The sequence below is a fragment of the Aspergillus japonicus genome (genome assembly GCF_003184785.1).
Source record: "Aspergillus japonicus CBS 114.51 unplaced genomic scaffold BO86scaffold_1, whole genome shotgun sequence".
Taxonomy (NCBI): domain Eukaryota; kingdom Fungi; phylum Ascomycota; class Eurotiomycetes; order Eurotiales; family Aspergillaceae; genus Aspergillus; species Aspergillus japonicus.
This window is the reverse complement of record NW_020291638.1, coordinates 919,145-936,983: the sequence shown is the minus strand read 5'-3', so window position 1 is coordinate 936,983 and position 17,839 is coordinate 919,145. Positions and strand designations below refer to the sequence as shown.

General features: G+C 51.2%; 7 protein-coding genes across 7 annotated transcripts; 3 read left to right on the top strand and 4 right to left on the bottom strand.

Moving 5' to 3' along the window:
• Window positions 1-696: 696 nt before the first annotated feature.
• Window positions 697-1,789, top strand: BO86DRAFT_394364 (uncharacterized protein; the record flags this gene model as incomplete). The annotated part of the gene is made up of 2 exons (XM_025673194.1): window positions 697-985; window positions 1,725-1,789. The coding sequence occupies 2 exons, from the start codon at window positions 697-699 to the stop codon at window positions 1,787-1,789; spliced, it is 354 nt and encodes a 117-aa protein (XP_025533466.1).
• Window positions 1,790-5,371: 3,582 nt separating this feature from the next.
• Window positions 5,372-6,790, top strand: BO86DRAFT_424290 (uncharacterized protein; the record flags this gene model as incomplete). Its single annotated transcript, XM_025675447.1, has 6 exons — window positions 5,372-5,643; window positions 5,749-5,944; window positions 6,025-6,104; window positions 6,168-6,236; window positions 6,399-6,539; window positions 6,616-6,790. The coding sequence occupies 6 exons, from the start codon at window positions 5,372-5,374 to the stop codon at window positions 6,677-6,679; spliced, it is 822 nt and encodes a 273-aa protein (XP_025533465.1). The 3' UTR covers window positions 6,680-6,790.
• Window positions 6,791-8,006: 1,216 nt separating this feature from the next.
• BO86DRAFT_6256 (putative ethanolamine kinase) lies at window positions 8,007-10,122 on the bottom strand. The gene is made up of 6 exons (XM_025677516.1): window positions 10,017-10,122; window positions 9,589-9,895; window positions 9,385-9,496; window positions 8,808-9,277; window positions 8,382-8,746; window positions 8,007-8,307 (listed from the first exon to the last, which is right to left on the bottom strand). The coding sequence occupies exons 2-6, from the start codon at window positions 9,757-9,759 to the stop codon at window positions 8,133-8,135; spliced, it is 1,293 nt and encodes a 430-aa protein (XP_025533464.1). The 5' UTR covers window positions 9,760-9,895; window positions 10,017-10,122; the 3' UTR covers window positions 8,007-8,132.
• Window positions 10,123-11,321: 1,199 nt separating this feature from the next.
• BO86DRAFT_384657 (chord-domain-containing protein) lies at window positions 11,322-12,732 on the bottom strand. The gene is made up of 3 exons (XM_025670932.1): window positions 12,541-12,732; window positions 11,884-12,400; window positions 11,322-11,799 (listed from the first exon to the last, which is right to left on the bottom strand). The coding sequence occupies exons 1-3, from the start codon at window positions 12,644-12,646 to the stop codon at window positions 11,487-11,489; spliced, it is 936 nt and encodes a 311-aa protein (XP_025533463.1). The 5' UTR covers window positions 12,647-12,732; the 3' UTR covers window positions 11,322-11,486.
• Window positions 12,733-12,940: 208 nt separating this feature from the next.
• Window positions 12,941-13,258, top strand: BO86DRAFT_300353 (glutaredoxin family protein; the record flags this gene model as incomplete). Its single annotated transcript, XM_025667453.1, has 1 exon — window positions 12,941-13,258. One exon carries the CDS (start codon window positions 12,941-12,943, stop codon window positions 13,256-13,258), a length of 318 nt encoding a protein of 105 aa, XP_025533462.1.
• Window positions 13,259-13,957: 699 nt separating this feature from the next.
• Window positions 13,958-14,431, bottom strand: BO86DRAFT_414664 (uncharacterized protein; the record flags this gene model as incomplete). Its single annotated transcript, XM_025674857.1, has 2 exons — window positions 13,958-14,130; window positions 14,311-14,431. The coding sequence occupies 2 exons, from the start codon at window positions 14,429-14,431 to the stop codon at window positions 13,958-13,960; spliced, it is 294 nt and encodes a 97-aa protein (XP_025533461.1).
• Window positions 14,432-15,388: 957 nt separating this feature from the next.
• On the bottom strand, window positions 15,389-16,830 carry BO86DRAFT_6181 (uncharacterized protein). Its single transcript, XM_025677509.1, has 2 exons — window positions 16,523-16,830; window positions 15,389-16,441 (listed from the first exon to the last, which is right to left on the bottom strand). Exons 1-2 carry the CDS (start codon window positions 16,671-16,673, stop codon window positions 15,537-15,539), a joined length of 1,056 nt encoding a protein of 351 aa, XP_025533460.1. The 5' UTR covers window positions 16,674-16,830; the 3' UTR covers window positions 15,389-15,536.
• Window positions 16,831-17,839: the final 1,009 nt, after the last annotated feature.

The following is a 17,839-nucleotide window of genomic DNA, read 5'->3' as shown; positions in this document are numbered from 1 at the left end:
CCACTATTTTTGTTATGCCTTTATCTACGCTATGCTGTCTGTAAAGGACTGATCTCCTTCTACTGCATCCTCGATTTGTCGTGTTTGTTTGCCACTTCGAGACATGCTATGGCTTAGGATTTCTTGCTTGTACCTGCTAAAGTCCAGAAAAACCAAGCCCCACGTCATCTCCGCGGGCCATTGCTTTTCTCAAACTGTTACAACAAGCTGGACCAGCGTGAGTAAGGCTGGCACTACCCAAGCTCATGTTAATACAGTCGTCAGCAGCCGCTTCAGCAACTGCTGGGTTGACAGAATCACACAGAACTGGCCAATGCAAGGACCACGGAAGGAAACAAAAGGTGGTGCAAGTCACTATAGTGGGGAAATTGCCGAGAACCTGGCTATTTAGGTCTTGTTGCGGATTGATATAGCTCTAGAGCCTACACAGAAGATACTGTCAACAGGTGCTCGTTGTTCAGAGTACTGTGGAGAAGTCTAGTAGCTAGAAACTTCTCTGGTCGCTAGGCTGACTCGCTCGAATCATCCCATCCAGAAGCTCACCGCGCAGAGACGGTTCAGACCTACCATTGCCGAATATCTTAATGGGCGCAGATACAATTTGTTGTTCAGGCCAACGTGTGATCGACAAGTCAAGATTGAGTGTGGCTGGATAGGGCTGTGTCAGTAAGACATCCGACCAGGTCACTCCTTGCCATGCCTCCAGGTATCTATGGTGACAATTCAGTTCGACCGTCTTCAAATTTTCTTCTCCCCTACAAGACCGCGACGGGTATGTTGGGGGACGCCAAGGATTTCGCTGCGGTCCTGCGTTGGGCTGCCGCCTTTTGGGACGCCGACCTCGAGGAGGTCTGGGACCCCTACCTTCGCAAGCCATTCGGCAACTTTGTGTGCGCGTTGGCCGCCAGGTTCGCCGACGCTGAAAAGGCGCATCGCATGGAGCATCATGTGGCAGCGACGACGAAATTGAACACTGGGCTGCCGTGTGAGAGACTACCCCATAACCATCATTGTCTCGATCTGATACGACTCGGTAAGAGAATTTCACACTGACCGAAAGCGAATCTGGGCCATTTGTGCAGCTACGAGGAGCAAGATGTATCGATCCTATTTCTCAAAGATGATTCATATTGCCCAATGACACAAGATCGCCTCTTTCTGCAACGCATTGCGCGGCGGGTTCACGGCCGTCGTACTGCCACGGCCCTACTCAGATGGTGGTGCTTATGCATATGCAAGTGTGATACGTGCAGTGCAGGAATATGCCGGGAAGAAAGTCATATAATGTCTCACGTCTAGCCTTGGATAGAGCTGATTTTACCACTGACCATGTTTTGCACAATAGCTAGTTCTCGTGGGTACGGTGGGATCTTGCCGAGTCATAGCAGCGCAGAGCGAGTAATCTAACACCAATGCGCTACTTCCTTCGGGCCACGCTGCGGCAACCTTGACCTGCGACCCGCTATAGTCTCGATGGCGAAAAGAGTCAATGATGCCAAGGGCGCAGAAGCTGAGGCTGTGATAGCTTCAACAATTCAATTCTGACGAGAAGGGTCGGGCGTTGGCCGATTAAGGTAGTATTGTGCCTGTCTATCAAACCAGACGACGCGAGATGCAGAGAGAGCATAAAAGTACGCTGCAGCGCACATGAAACGTTATTACAATCAATGTCACAAATCAGTGGAACTCATGAGAACTCGTTCGATTATCTGAGACTGCACAAGGGTATAGCCTGCCGACCTCGCGCATGCGGATTGTCAAGGACAAATTCAATCACCAGTACGGATGATCCGGAAAACCGCCCACTTCCCTTTTCTACTCTACTAGAGATGCAATGGCTTCTACATCGCGTGCTGGCTATAAGTGGAGCTGTGGGGTCCGCGACATCGGATGGGGTGTGACTCCGATTCTGAACCCGATGTTGAAGGGTCTCCCTGTTTTGGATGTCGATCTGGAAAGCTTTGAACTTGTGCAGAGTATTCCGAGAATAGGGGAGAATTAATCGACTATTGAGGTTCCATTGCGAGCAAAGCGCGACAAAATGAACCAAAATGAACCAACTTCCGCCCCGGCTATACAAAACAGCAATGCTGGCTAAGTTAGACTGACCGTACTGATCGAGAGAAGCCAGATGCCAACGACTTGCTCAAAGAATTCGAAGCATGCAGTGTAATAAAAGACGCATTCTGCATTCTTGCTTAGCAATGGTATCATTGTGGAACACAGTATGTTGCTTTGTCGAGATATTCTCAGAGACCCGCTGATGTCTGCCTTGAATTCGAAACATGACTCAATGCTTTAGATGGTTGAGACGAGTTGCTCAGTAAAAAATGCTCGTCTGACAAAGTGACATGCTACGCCATGTACCTTTCCAAGCTCAGGAGCACCCGCCCGGTCACAGACCTTCGAATAACCAACCAATCTAGCATTAAATCCATGAGCCTTTGGTGAGAGAAAGAAATTCCACTGTCCGGAGGCTGGCTGGCTACGCAATACGAGACACCTTGGGCCCATCATAACCAGCATCTCTAGCCTTGGCGATCGAAGTGTACCTATGGAATGAAAGAAAAACTTAGTGGAGGTGATGCGTGACTCGAATGAGACGCAATGACAGCAGTGGACAGAATCATTGCCATTGACGCATGCCTGGTAACTCAAAACGTATCCATCGACCCACCGGCCTTGACATTTCGCGTTGACACAGTCGAATGGGGCCATTTGAGGTCAAAGAACCGAGGGAGGTGTGGATGCGCAAACATTATCCCGGCTGCTTGCCACTTTCACAAACATAGTCCAGTTCATTGCGGAAGTGGTCGACCATCATGTGCAGAATCTCCGGCTAAGGCTCGAGACCCGAGTGCTGGAAATGGCAGGCTCACCTGATGCACGCCTGAGGTGTCGTCACGGTAGCTGATTTTCAAGGAACTTTCCTGCCAATACCAAACGGGTGAAGAATTTGACTAGCAGACAAGGAAGACCTTTTGGTCCGCCGTCAAAAAGCTTCGGGAAGACACCCTGCGCCTCGCGGATGTTCATGGTTGCCACATTGTTTGAGGCTGTACGCCCTGTGCTCATCGAGAATCCTGACAGTTGCATTGATGGCTGTAGACGAGGCGGCGATATGGCCAGTCCTAGCCGGCTACAGACCTACAGCAGCATTGCTCATCAGGGGTTGCAGGGTCCCTCCTTGGTCTTCTGTATAGTTTGAATACACTCATTGCGAAACTTGGTCGTTAGGGCTCTGACGAAAAAGTCCTCAGACCTTCCTTACTCTCCAGATCGACAATTTTGCCGTTTTGTTCCGAGTCTATCACTGATGCAGCAGTCGACCATGAAACATTGTATATGCATAGATTGACGATACCTCCAGCTCACCCCAAGCAGCAGCAGCCATAGTAGCAACAGGAGCAGATCCTTGCGGCTCTGATAGATGAGATTCGGTTTCTTCAGGAATGCCTTGCAGATGCACAAGTTGTAAAAGAGATTGACCAGGACCTGATGAACATCAGGCGTGATGCATAAAGATTTCGAGCACTCGCCCCTTCGCTAGCTATTTCTTCTTTAGAAGATACGCATCAGAACAATACCGCATGCCCACTTCGATGGCGTGCCATGACCGGCACCATTCTTCCCACGACAATCGTGATATCCGCAAGAGCGAAGCATGTGTCGAGCTGCAGGCACAGCGCACAAGACGGTTTGAGGACCGGGGCTCTAGTCGTTTCACTCTCGGTGCTCCTCAGCGACAAGAAATCGCAGTCAATAGTTTTTAACCCCTGCCAGGAGATGTTAAGCCACGTCGCCCGCGGATTCATTGCCGGTCCTCCGGCTGGTGCAGCGCGAGAAGCTTGGGGTTTGACTAATGACTCTGCTAGTCCGCCTTCACTATGGCCGGTGCACTACGCTGCCCTGGTAGCAGCCTTGCTAAGACATTTGAGACCCAGATACTATTGGGTCCCAATTCTGAACACTGAGCTTGAGCTAAGCATTGAAGAGCTCAGCGTGCTATTTTGTACTAAGCAGGGGCAGTATCCTTCCGCTGAGACAGACTAGACGCCTCGAGAGCACAGACTCTAAGTCAGAAGTCAAAGGCTAGTCAGTACTGGAGTAATACGTTGGCCACATTTGCTGGAAGATTACCAGGTAGAGGTTCAAACGATGGTATGCTCGACCTACCCCCGATAATGGGTGTATATTGCTCTTACCTAGGATCGAAATGGTCTGCTCGAGCGTCTAATCAAGACTAGCTGGATCATAATGGACTGGATGAAGACCCATTGGACAAGGGCCAAATGATCCCAACCCCTTTTCTCGTTTGAAAAAGATAAGGTTCTCATCCGTTCCGCGACAGTGTGGCGTGTAAAAGGTCAGCGTGGTTGCAGTCCAGCTAACCCATCTACGCAAAATCATGAGCCTGGGTGCCTCGAAGACGAAACCAAGCATCTATGCCCTGTGGGGTTTTTCTTCATGGCTGCTGCGGGGACAGACCAGCTGGGCAAAGTATTGGTGAAGGGGCAAAGTGGTCGAAAGTCGGTCTGACCGATACGGAGGCTGGATGTCCTTCCTGAATCAGTCTTATTTCCTGCTCAAGACGACTCAGCCCCTGACCTGCTTCACGAGCCACTGGCTGGACATTGCCCGACATCTTCATGTGAAAACCTAGGCAGTCGTGTCAATATATCTCTTCTTTCCCCCTCTTGTTAATCTCTTACAATTGTATTAGCGTTGCGGGCCACCCTGCAGCACACAGTCTTCTATTGGGGCTGTATGGTTTCGCATCCGCGTCTACTCGTCCTAATGCTCTATAAAAGAGCTGACTGAATACAGTCTCTATACCCATGATGGCCTGGGCAGAATGATTGCGTCACACCTAACGATTCAATTATGGATGGGAGTCACATAGCCCGATTTGTGTATTGGGTGAAACGCACAGATATGAAGGAAACGATTGACTCCTTCTACAACTGAAACATCTCGAACTGTGGACATGGACATGGCAATATGGAGACTGAAGAATATGCTGCAAGACATGCGCAACCCCCAAGCAGATAAACAATCCGATGGAAAGCAAAAGCGCTATTTGGGATTCCGAGATGGTGGAAGGGGAGTCAATCGCCCAGACGGACATATTTTTCGGATTTGGCTCGCTGGAACGATAGCAAGCCGCTCATGCGGTACAGCTGAAGCATGAAGCACTTGGATCAACAGTCCTTCGGAGCAAGAAGCTCCCGTCGATGGCTCATGGTTTAATCCAGGATCCCTGAGGGACCAAACCCTTCCTTTCACGGGCCACAACAAAGGGTGGTACCCTGTCTACCAGGGATGGTATGTCTTATGTGGTGAGAGCGGATCGTTTCAGGGTTCATAGGGAATGGCTCGGGCATGCATAAGCAGACACCACGAACAATCCGAGCAGGCACGCGGAGATTGTGCCATTGAGTTTCACCAGGTCAAGTTCGCGCGCTGGAAGCAACAGCAACATCGAAGTCAATCGCCTTGGGTTCACCCAATGCCTACAACTCTCTCAAGCCGCTACGATAATAGCAACCACAAGTACACCGTTATCAGCAGCATTACATGGCAGGGAACGACCGCCAATACTCGATATCACCAAATCACATCCAGCCCCAAAGGGTGTTTCTGGTAAGCGACATTCGAAATCGGGGCTTTCAAGTGCACGATATACAGCAGTCGTCCGACCGACAAGGATGTATACAGCTTTATAGTCAACTATGCTAGTTGCAAAAGCAATATCAAAGGAAAGGAAGGATTGACAGATACAACTGTTAATGCAAAATACGCACGCCTTAAGGACATGCTCCAAGCCAGATACGCCGGTTTTCAAGTCTCCAAGACATTAAATACTAAGATCCAGTCTTTACTCGAAGAACTGGTCCTCCAGGGACCGCTGACCAAAGGGTTTGGCAAGACAGAGAGCAACTTGGTATGGTGGTGGCCTATCACCTTGCTAGCTCATGGCTGGAGCTGGCTCTGACCAGACTAAAAAAAAAAAAAAAAAAACAGACCTGGGATGGAGTACTACTTACTCTGGCAGCAGTTGTTCTTCAAGCCGCCTGTTCCTCTAGAGGTGGCGATGTGGTCCGGTCTGTTGGATACACAGAAATGGAATGCGTTAAATGAAAAGATGGCACTATATTCTACGGTAGGAAAACTCAAGAGCCGAGTGTACAGGATCTGGAAATGCATATCATACTGCAGCATACAAAGAACAATAAGTAAGTTGGCAAGGGTCAAGTCTTCACTACCCACGAAGAATGCAGACGGCCTGGACACTCCAGATAGTTTACTCGATTCAATCGAAGAAGAAGTCGTGAAGCATTCACAAACTCTCTTGAAGAAAACCGCATTGGATAGAGCTATGGAACGATTGCCTGAAGATCAAAAGAATGGGTTAGCACCGAGACGGAATTGCCGAATATGCGGAAATACGGTGCAGCCTGGCGAGACTCATCCCCAAGTTTCGAATGGCGCGCCAGTAACTACCGTGCATTGCAGTCAAGTTCGATATCCTCGAATAGGTATGTTCTCCTTCCACGGTGTGGTCCTTCTTGGATTCCTCACCACCGAGAACACTGATTGACTTATCCCACTCAGGCACCGGTCACACACTCTCATGCATCCAACTTCCGTATGCCCGCGCGCACGCCCTCAGCTATAGGCCCTCGTCCTTCCGAAACACCATTCCAGATCCGAGAGTGACTTCTATCCTCTAATCCACTCGATCTCATTCTCATCATGCAGCCAACCTCTCTCTAACAGAAAACCAAAACAAACAAAAAGCCTCAAATCCTGGAATCCCCGCATGTTAAGTTTCAGGGGTGGAATCAGAAAGAACAAGACAGATGGAGATCGTTCATCCATCTCACAAAGCTTGCCCTCCTAGACTCCAAACTCCGACCGGATAAGGCAGGCCGCGTGGGTGCGTGCAGGCCTTCCCGACAACAGAGAATGCGGAGATCGAGTCGACGCGGGCTTCCAGACATCCCCTTGTCCTGTTTCCAGTCAAACGTGGACGAGGCACAGTGCGTCAGATCCAATCCCTCCCCTGCGTCCCCGCCACCAGGCGTGGCCAATTCGTGGTATTCCATGTGGTAAAGAACCATGTGAGATCTTTCAGAGAAGTGGGAGGTGAAGCTTTTGGGACTGTTGATATCATCACATGGTCGTGGGACAAGTCGAGCGGTTCAGATACGATATTGGCATTAAATAACTTTCGAACTATGTTACTAAGGCTTGAAAATCAGATCATAAGAAATGTCTATATCAGTGGCACACCTGGCGAAGGAACAATCAAGCTATTCTTCCTAGGAAATCTGCAGCGTACTTCATTGTGCTACCCTAATATCGTTTGCCAAGAATTCTAATGGAAAGAACGCAACGGCTGTAACATTAATTGGTAGAAGTAGAAATAAGCAAGTTAAGCACTATCAAGCCTTCGTAGTTGGGACGGGACCAAATCCCATCTGGTCTTGTCCTTTTCCCCCTTTCCTTTCGTCTAACCCAGTCCAACACGCAGTTCAGTTTCAAACCGCAAGGCCCCTTCCAAATCCATATCCGTATCCGTATCCATGTCCATATCTGATCCATAATCCATGACCATATCCCATACCCATGTCAGTATCCCAAGCCCCAGCAACGGGTCGAGTCCCCTATCTACCAGTGACTCAGGAAGCAAGAAAAACCCAGACCACGATTCAACGAAACCCGAGAAAAAAAAAAAGGAGAAAACAAAGATATGGGCGCACGAAGCCTCTATTTCAGAATCAAGTATCGTACCCAAGACCCCCACCGACGCTCTCACCAACCACCCGAAGGATAGTGTTGAATAAAATCCCCTGGGCTTTTTCCTCCCACTCCTGACAAGTCGAGTGCGTCGAGAACGGTCGAGTTTTGATTCTGGGAAACGCGCAGAGATGAATCGTCGCTTTGTGAATCGAAGATTTTTGGCAAAAATGCTTGATGTATGTACAGTAAAAAAGAGATGGTAGCTAGGATACTAGCTGCTGGTTTCTATATTAGAGAAGGCGAATGCATTAGAATGGGGTCGCAAGAATTTGTGAAGGTCGAATTGTTGTCTGGTGAGATTGAGAAGGTAGTAGTCGACCTTCCGGTCACGCCTCTTGGGCCCAGCGACGCTCACGGAGGGGCATCTCTTCCTGAGCCTGGACCCGAGATCCGTCCGTCTCGCGACGCCAGGCGTAGTATTCTCCGAGGCGGATCTCGGCGTAGGAGGCGTAGTCAAAGTCGATCTGGGATATTTGGGCTTGGATGAGAGACCAGATTCCCCTGTAGACGTGTGATAAGCGGTCAGTGATGATCATGCAAGAATGCGACAATTGTCAACTCTGGGCCAGACATACCAGTATAAACCGGGAATTCCGCGGAATCGATCGACATCCTCGTAGAGGCGGTCGATGATTTCTGGCTGGAATGACTCAGGGATCCCCTTGTGGTAGCTGTAGCTCTTAACATACTCGGTCAGGAACTGGCGTCGGACGGACCGCGTCGGCATCATGTTGTAGTCGCAGTCATAGCCACCCCATTCAGCGAAGTGATTCGCGATGTCGAAAGCAGCTGGAGAGGGGGTAGCATATTCGTAGTCGATGAAGTTGACCGTGGCGGGTTCTTGATCTCCGGTGGTGACAGCGTGCCCGTTTTGCTTTTGTTGCTCCGTGGGAAGGACAATAACGTTGGCACAGAGGAGATCGCAGTGGGAGAAGACCAGCTGGTGGGAAGAAGCAATTAGAGATAGAACAACAGATATTCGTGATCATGATTCTACGTACGCCGCCTTCACCAAGTCCCTTGCCATCGTCAAGCTCACGCACGACCCGTTCAAGCTCCTTCTGCAGACTCAGTCTCCGCTGGCGCTGCTCTTCCGTTGCCGTGGGCAGAGCAAGGATCCATTTCTGGGTAACGGTCCAGATGTTGGGTCCGGGCTGCTTAGTCTTCACCACGGACAAGCTACCTTCCTGCTGGGACTGTCGCTGGTGGTCTTCCGAGTCGACGTCTACTTGTCGCGTGAGGGGTACATCGTCGGATTCCTTCGAAGTCACCGGAGTCCCACAGACGGGCAGAACGGCATGCCACTGCGCCAGTCGTCTGGCAACACCGCGCCATACTGGAGGCGTCGCCAGATCCTCGTGGGTCGCCGGCCGACCACGGAGAAAACGATACAGAAGGCCATTCTTGAAGCGTGCCAGAAGCGGAGGAGCTAGGCCATAACTAGCGAGGAGAGCATGGGAGCTCGTTTCTCCTATAGATTCGAGATTCTACTCAGCAAAGGTGTCGCAATGGGCAAGAAGGGAGGAAGAGAAAGGGGGGTCGCTTCTGGAGTAGTCCCCTTTCCCCGGTGTAGCATACTTTCGCGGTCTATAAGAATCTCTGTGTGGTTACCGTACGCTCTCATCAGTACTGCATCGTGATCTATCTGCTCCTCGGTCAAACCGGGTTTGCGGTTGATGATTTTAAGAAGCTAGACCCTCACGTTAGTCCATGGCACTCAATGTGGATCATTTCAAGCCCCGTCGCATCTGCGAAAAGAGCATGGTGTTGCGATAAACACACAGTATTGGTGATGCCGTCCGTGAACCGCACGAATTCAATCTTGTTTTCCGGTCCCTCCCAATCAGGGTTGAGTGTGAGGATGAGCCGCAACGCGGATGCGTGAGAGTCGGCATGGTTATAGGATAGGGGGATATAGCGCAGAGCCGTCCCGTTCTGCTGACACAGAGTCATGGCGATTGAGGAAAAGTTCAGAAGAAAAAGGAGCGAGGGGGGATAAGAAAACGAGGTGGTGAAAGTGAAAGGAAGGTGGTCAGGGGCGTATGCGACAGGACGACCGCAAGGTTGCTAATATTAGTATTCTATGTAACTTCAAAGCGCATGTCAGTCAAGGCCCGATAGAGTATTGTAGAGGTCGTGGGTTGTGTTGTCAATTGTTCATGCTATAGAATAGAATAGGGACACCGGGATACATATAGGAACTTCCGTACCAATCAGCCAAGCCCGGGAGAGCGGGTCTTGGGGGGGATTTCTCCTGATACTGAGTAGATAAGTTGAACGATCTCGCCGGCCCACGCAAGGGTCAGGAGTACGAATTGACCGGCAATTGATACTCTGGGAGCGAGCAAGTGCGGGTGGAAGGAAAGATGCAGCAAGACCAAAGAGGGAGTGGCCACGAGGGGGTGGTTGAGTTTAAGGATTAACGGTAAAGGTAGAGGAAAAGAAGGAGAAGGGGAAGTTGAAAGTGGATGAGCGTTGCTGGTCTCGTGCCCAGCTTGCCACTGATTGGTTTTTGGCGGCGGGCCCTGAACGCCCCTCCTTTTTTTCCGCTCGACGCTTCAAGCCTGAGGCCCAAAGGCGACCAACCACTGCTCCTGGATCATGTGCAATGACGCAGTAAGATGAGGGGCAAATGGGTTCTTCAAACAGTGACAACAGGCAACAGAGTATAACTCAAGCTGTGATCCAGACCTTCCCTTCAGATCACCACCAGTATCACAGAGGAAGGAAGTGATACAAGTGTAAATTGAAGTACACGTACAGCAGCAGGGTGCGCATTGAGGGCTGCAACTGATCTAAACCGCTTCGGGTCTCGCCTTCTCAACAACAAAAAGCAGATTTAGCATGTGATTCTGCCGCCCACCGCAGATCACGTGGGCTTTTCAAAAACATGTGCCACGTGACTGTCATCTACCCCAGCCCTAACCTCAACTCTTCTCGGTAATCCACTAGTCCCGACTCCAGTTAGTGGCTCCACCGCCGGGGACTACATAAGCCCGCTGCTGCCCGCCGCGACTTTGATACTTTTCTTTCTTTTTTTCTTCATCATCAGTAGCGGTTTACTTACTTTATGTTATGTAAATCTTATCGGGGCTCCGTCACCGTACGGCTTGCTGAGGGTTACCTTGTGTGGGATTTTTCTCTATGGGTCTCTCCTCCGTTCCCGGCCTTGAAGAGCAACAACGCATTCCTTTTTCCCTTACAAACTATGGCTTAGCTAGGGTTTCTGCTCGCAAGAATAGATCCCCATGCGCATAAGCTGTGGAGGAGGCGTGACATTCCAATTTCCTTTCAAGCATTTTTATGTTGGGTGCTTGAGGATCTGTAACTGTAAACCAATTTCTTGCATGTTGCAAGGCGTTCGACAAGTGTCGCGGGTCTGCAATGTATGCTTGGAAACAAGAGAGTCTACTCTCGGCACTAGAGGCGGTTTGCCTAGTTGATGATCCCTTTGGGGTCCTCCTAACACTTCCGTGTTGGCCTTCGCCCAACATATACTCTTGTCATCATCATAGCCCCGGCATATGCAGGTGGTATGTGCATCTGTCATGTCTGCCCAAAGCAATCATTTCATTTCCATGCTACGTGTGCTTTCTTATGCCATTATATGTCGGTTCATCGGTTCGTAGCCTGTGATGGTATATTATATTTTCATGATCCGTGCCGTCCCCCCAACATGCTCAAGCCCTGCCAGCCTTGCCGACCTGGATGCGCTCTCCAGTCCATTTATCGTCGCTGCGCAGCACCGGCCAGCTGGTGCCGTCCGCCTTGACCAGGGTCAGTTCCAGCTTCGTCCCCATGACACGGAACTGGGACTTCTCGGGATCGATGGGCGCAAACAGCTGATAGGTATCCTTGTACCGCTTGTTATCCGTCGTAGGCAGGTCCAACTCCAAGGATGTGGCGGTGAACTGGACCTTGGCGTTCTCTTTGTCGATCTTCTTCAGGTAGAGAGAGACATTGACGGAGGATGGCGTCTGGTAGAAGTCGTTTCTGTAGAGACGAAGATAAGTCAGCCCTGCGGTTCCGCTCACGCAACTGTTCCGGTCCCGGAGTAGCGAGGTAGCGGTCACTTACCTGACAGTGTCTACCTTCTCCTCGCCTGGGGGCTTGCCCTTTCCAACAAACAGATGCTTCGTCTTCTCCGTGCAGCCCTGGATCTTTAGGAACTCGTCGAACTCGAGCACGCGCTTCTTACAGCAGGACCAACCCTTGCTGCCCTCGTGGAAGATGGGTGCGCCGGGGTGGAAGACGCATTTCTCGTCCTCGCGCGCCACGGCAGAATCATATCCCTTGTTGCAGCCTTTCCGACGGCAGGTGGCGTTGGCCGGGATCTCGAGATCGGGGTCGTCGGACTCGGGCTCTTCGGGAACGGGAGTAGGCGCATTGGAAGGAGGGGCAATGGCGGGCGAGATGGCATGGCGGGGAGGCTCCGCCACCGGCGTCGAGGCCGGGGCTAAAGGAGCCTCTTCGACGACAGGTTGCGGGGCAGGCTGGGGAGTATCGTCGACGATGGAGTGTTTGCCCGTGGTGCACGGGGGGATGGCGAGGAATTCATCGAAGGTGAGAACGCGGGGCTTGCAGCATTTCCAGCCTGGGTTGTTGCATAGTGGTTAGTCCTGCGGTGCGCCTGAGAGGTCGAGATCGAGTCTCCAAAGTATGAGACCGGAGTATAATGAGCGCCTCAAACCAAGGAAGTTCAAAAATCTTCCACAAGGTCCCTGGAGATCATACCTTTTTGACCTTCGTGGAACACTGGCGGGCCGGGATGGTAAACGCAGGGCTCTTCGGCGTCGGTGAACTCCTTCCCGCAGCCCTTGTGGACACACTTGGAGGCCATGGTTGTGAATGAAAATATAGAACGGGGAGACTAAGAGAGAACCAGCTGCCTTGGCTTCGAGATGGGAGAAATAAGTCTGCTTTCCCTCACCGTGAGGAGAAATGCGAGTTTGTCGCATCGAAGCGCGCAGAACCGCAGCAGGAGGGCTGGCCCGAATAGGCTTAGCCCGGGAAGCTCGAAGGTTCCATTGTTCATCCCCAACTTCCGCCCGTTGTCCGCACCCACTTCTCCTCCGTATACTTCCTCCCTCAACTTTCCTTGTTTGTTAGATTCTTGGTAGCTTCTGCGTCAATCATGTTTCCTACTGCCATTCGTCTCTCCAACGCTGTGCGCGTCACTCTCTTCACTCGTGCTGGCTGCGGGCTCTGCGACACAGCCAAACATACCGTGACGCAATTGCACAAGCGACGTCCCTTCGAGTATACCGAGACGGACATTGCTCTTCCCACCAACAAGCCGTGGAAGGATGTTTACGACTTTGACGTTCCAGTTCTGCATGTGCAGACTGTCAAGGGAGATGCGTCTCTCTCCGATCCGAAGAAGCTTTTCCACCGATGGACCGAGCAGGAGATGGAGACGCTGATTTCCGAGGCGGAGAACAAGCAGTTGTAAATGCATCAATTCCACTCAGCTATGCTGGCAACTTTGCATGCATGACAAGCGATGATACTACCGGTCATGGATATTTCAGCAATCATTGCATGATATCAGCAGGATCGCGCAGCACACTTGATCTCAACCAATGGCACGAGAAGTGAGCCGAGCCCCCCTTCAGGCTACTACAGAACCACAGATCTCGTTGTCGTCGCATTGTCCTGGATCATACCGGATGCAATGCCTGGGTCGCAGTCTTAGCTTTCTCTTCGCGAAAAACCGGACAGCCTTGTGGATATTTCACACGATTGCGCTGCGGAGACGGTGGGTAGTTGTTCATCTGTGCTATCGGTCCTACTCGAATGTCAAATCTGAGACCTAAGTTGGATACCTAGCGCATACCCCCACATCCAGGATGAACATCGCTGGTGACTTTCCTGTCAGGGTGGTGCAACCTGGTATACTCGCACCGTAGTCGGCGGTCCTCTCTTCAACCTCAGGAGCCCTACATCCTCTACCTTGTTTGGCACATTGCCCTACAAGTATAGCTTATACCAGCAAGAGCAGCAAGAGTTTCAGTGTCACCGCGTGACACTCCCCAAATAGAACAATATATTCTCCATATCACATTGCAACACCACCACCACCATCACAAGCTCACCATATACACTCAACACCCACACCCTTACCCCCATCCCCTCCCTCACCAATGACAAATCAACCAGAACACCCATGACTCCCCTCCGTCGCCGGATCCTTACAACCCCCGGCACACAGCTGCGCATGCCCCACATCCCCCGGATTCTTGCAATGGAACAGTATATCCGCTAGATCATCATTCTCCAGCCCCGTCCCCTGCAGCGCCGTCTTGAGGTCATTCTCCGTGAATCCTGCACCCCCCAGAGCGTTAGCTTCTTGAGCCATCCACATTTTCCCATCTCCCTCTTGTAGTTCACGCCCACGAACAGAGCCGCAGCCGAAAAGCAACCCCATCACAGGAAGCAGTAGACAAGGAACCCCTTCCTACCGCAAGGATAAGGCCAGGAAAGGGAAAGGGGGGAAAGACTAACCCTTCGAACTCAACAGCTTATTGGCGCAGTAATCGAAACTCGGGGTACAGGTTTTATCGGCGAGGGTGCCGGTGGCTAGGGCGAGGAGACCGGTGAGGAGGAGGGTGGTTGTTGGTTTCATTTTGGAGAGTAAATTTCAAAGCAAGATTGAGTGAGGTCTTGGACGGGTGTCTTGTGGTAGATGAACGGGTATCAACAGAGAAGAGAAGAAGACTCCAGCACCCTCTCCACTTGTTTGAACTGCCTAGGGGGGCTGGGGGAAGATCGTTGGTTATATAGACCTTCTGAGCTCGGGTTGGGTTCTGGTCGGTTTCTGGATGGTTTCGTGGGGAAACAGGGGAATTGCATTCTTTGTGATGTCGGTAGGAGGTTCTATTTACTACTTACCTCCAAGGTACGGAGTACGTAGAGACAGACAGGGTAAATGGAATGCGGAGCAAAGGGGGACGACTGGAACGCGGCGGTCCGGGAGTTGGTATGCACATGTCGTAACTATGTACCTAGGTCCTGGACCTGCCTGGGCTAGCTGGCTAGTCTTGAGGGTCTGGATTCTAGGCATTGGTATTGGTGGTCTCATTCTTCGGGAATTATGCCGTCAGCTTGGAGGTATCAGGAGCGAGGGAGGAGAGCAGCTGGCCATATATTAGAGGGCAGGCGTGCAGCCATTCCATGTGGCGCGCCTGGATCTCACACCACACATCTCCTAGGAAAGATATCAACCTCTCGAATTTCAGACATTACTATATATATTATCACTATTGGCTGGTAAGTTGCCTCTCCGACACCGAGAGACCAAAGCAGCCAGGCTCTAGTTACCGCAAGAGCTAGGTACAATTCGTCCCATACCCAGGAAGGCCATTTCCCTGTGAACAGAATCTGAACAGAACAAGTGTATATCCATGGAACCCAATGCCAGACCCCAGACCGCATCCAATAAAACCCATCCAGAAAGCAATGTACACGTCGAAAGAATTACATCAGGCATTATAAAGCTCAAACGGAGCTACTCTGCAAAAAAAAAAAAAAAGTCATGAGCCGGATCCAGCCGGCAACAGAGAAACGAAATCAGACAAACATGCCTCAGGGCAGAAGTGGAGGGTGCGCAACGTCGAATCGCGAAGATATTGGCTTTTCTCGTTTCCGCATCTAGACCTCGTGCGTCCGCGTTCACGGTGACGGGAATGACTACCATCCACGGAAACCTCATCGCATCCATACCAGCAGGACTAGAACCACATGACGCCAGCGACTATTGCAAGCACAATGGCCATACAGCTGCCACTGCGCACCCGCTCCGGTTCAGCTTGATGTTCAACAACCTTGGACTGCTCCATAGCAGTCAACGTCGCGGTCGGAGGGGTAGTGGCCTGCACTGACGCATCGATTGGTTGGGTTAGTGCAGACGGATTTTGCGCATCAGCCTGTTGCTCGGTCTCGTCAATTGCCAATGCTGGGGGCACGGCATGTTTCGTATGAGATTCGTTCCGCCGATCTCGAGGCTGAGAGGATCCATCCGAGTTCAATAGTCCCAAGCAATTAGAAAAAGTTGTTGCGACGGTAATTCGGAGCCCCTGGCGGCCTGTGACGGTTTCTATATAGTCGTTACCAACACGGCAGGCCTGCTGCCATGAGGTCAGAACACGTGACAAGAACCACCAGGGCAATGCAACCAGTTTTGTCGTGTCCAATATCGTAAGACCTCCTCCTTCACCCGGTGTCAATAGGTGAAAATCCTCGTTATGCGAAGGTGCCAGGTCGACTGATGTATTTGCGTGGTGAGGATTAGGGCGAGGTGATATATGATCCGTTAAAGCGGCGTCGCTGTCAGAAGGAAAGGAAGGAATGGCTTGCGGCTCGTCTGTTTGCCGGCTGACCAATGCCTTGAAGGCACGTACACCACGCCTGAAGGCCGACGGCTCTTGAGCCATATATGTCATTGGATCACTATCGAGGATCGCCGCCGCTTCAAATGAGCTCCGAGCAGGCGCATCCGTGAGCGGACGTCTTGGCCGGGATTTCCGATCGAGGTACGTTGGGCGATCTTCCTCCAATGACCACGGCCTTGATTGTGCACCCACCATTCGTAATCGTGGTCGCGCATCGACCAAGCCATCTTTGTCCCGGGAAACATCTGCAATAGTACAATCGGAAGAGATTAGTCTGAATACTGCGACAAGCGATGAAGCGAAAGGAGGAAGGGCCACGCTCATACATCGAGGTTCGCTGCGGAGATAGCCAATGTGCCCGAAAGGCAGAAGATAGTCCCATTCCTTCGCCAACGACGGTACCAGACTCAGCAACGAAAAGATCAAGAGAGCGAGAAACGGAATGGCCCCAGGTTTCTGGAGACCCGACCGCATCATACACAACTCGGCGACCTGTGGGCGCAGGCCTGACTTTCTTTATCCACGAAGACTCGATGTCTGATACTATAGTCGGTGGGAATCTTGCGTGATTTGGAAATTCCGCAATCCGGCAGCTTCATCGCCGAAGAAAGACAAGCAACCGAGAGGATCAGAAGCGAAAAGGAAAAAATAATAATCAGCTGGATAGATTCACAATTGTCGCGCAAGGTCCGGGCGGATACTTTCAATATATATGGAGGGTGACCTCGTAGGTGGTTTCTGAATCCTCTTTTCTTTGGCGGACTTGCGTCTAAATTGGAATCTCTGCGGGTCTCAGGGTCTTGCGCTGTTGACGGCGGTTTGATGGGATGCTGGTTTCCCCTCTTCGTTTCTTGGGCGATGGATACTGTCGATCAATCGGGGCGGTCGGACGGTCGGTGAGCGAAGATGAACGGAGCACAAACACCGCTGCTGCAGAGGAGAAGAACAACGAGGAGAGCTCTGGTTTGATGTGCGAACTTGCCAACACAAGGCCGTCCGGTCACTTCCACAGGTCTTCCTTAAGCTCCCGGAGGTGCAGGAGTCAAGCAACGCAATGACGTAGAAGACCACCGGGTTGTAACGTAAAATCGAGCTCGTTGGGTTCGCAAGCGGATGTTGCCAAGTCGGACTATGAGAGAGGGGCTGTCGTACTGTACAGTACCTAACGTAAGCGAGGGTCCATGATCTTGTTGGAAGTGCTTTGGAAGATGTCATTACCGGTTTGGCCTTGCGACTAATTGATATGTGACGCTGAAAGGACTGACATCTTGTGTTCCTATGGGAAAGGGGAATAAAAACGTCAAAATTGAGGAGGGAACGGATGATTGCTCCAGGCAGACATTTTGGAGGTTGTATGGAAGAGAAATTCGGACGTCACGACTGGCCAATTCTCCTCCCTCCAAACATGTGCAAACACCCGCAAACTTTTAAGGGGTCTGGTCGCCTCAGGCAGAATTTCTGCTGTCGCTTGAAGCTTCCACCCTGAGCTACATACACCGTACTCACGTACTGCTATGGTATATCCCACTGCACATTTATCCCGAGAAATTTGCTTCATACACGCCATTCAGCGAAACTTATAGACAAGAAATGAAACACGTAGCGTAACAGCAGATAACCCTCCCTAATACCGATCGAATCTA

Excerpts from the sequence above, each read along its gene's own strand:
- BO86DRAFT_6181 (XM_025677509.1), bottom strand. The coding sequence starts at position 16,673 with ATGATGCGGTCGGGTCTCCAGAAACCTGGGGCCATTCCGTTTCTCGCT. Across the intron at positions 16,442-16,522 it reads TCTCCGCAGCGAACCTCGAT|ATGTTTCCCGGGACAAAGAT; the intron begins GTATGAGCGTGG and ends GTACTATTGCAG.
- BO86DRAFT_384657 (XM_025670932.1), bottom strand. The coding sequence starts at position 12,646 with ATGGCCTCCAAGTGTGTCCACAAGGGCTGCGGGAAGGAGTTCACCGAC. Across the intron at positions 12,401-12,540 it reads GTTCCACGAAGGTCAAAAAG|GCTGGAAATGCTGCAAGCCC; the intron begins GTATGATCTCCA and ends GCAACAACCCAG. Across the intron at positions 11,800-11,883 it reads GAGAAGGTAGACACTGTCAG|AAACGACTTCTACCAGACGC; the intron begins GTAAGTGACCGC and ends TCGTCTCTACAG.
- BO86DRAFT_6256 (XM_025677516.1), bottom strand. The coding sequence starts at position 9,759 with ATGACTCTGTGTCAGCAGAACGGGACGGCTCTGCGCTATATCCCCCTA. Across the intron at positions 9,497-9,588 it reads CGGACGGCATCACCAATACT|CTTCTTAAAATCATCAACCG; the intron begins GTGTGTTTATCG and ends GTGAGGGTCTAG. Across the intron at positions 9,278-9,384 it reads GATTCTTATAGACCGCGAAA|GAGAAACGAGCTCCCATGCT; the intron begins GTATGCTACACC and ends TCGAATCTATAG.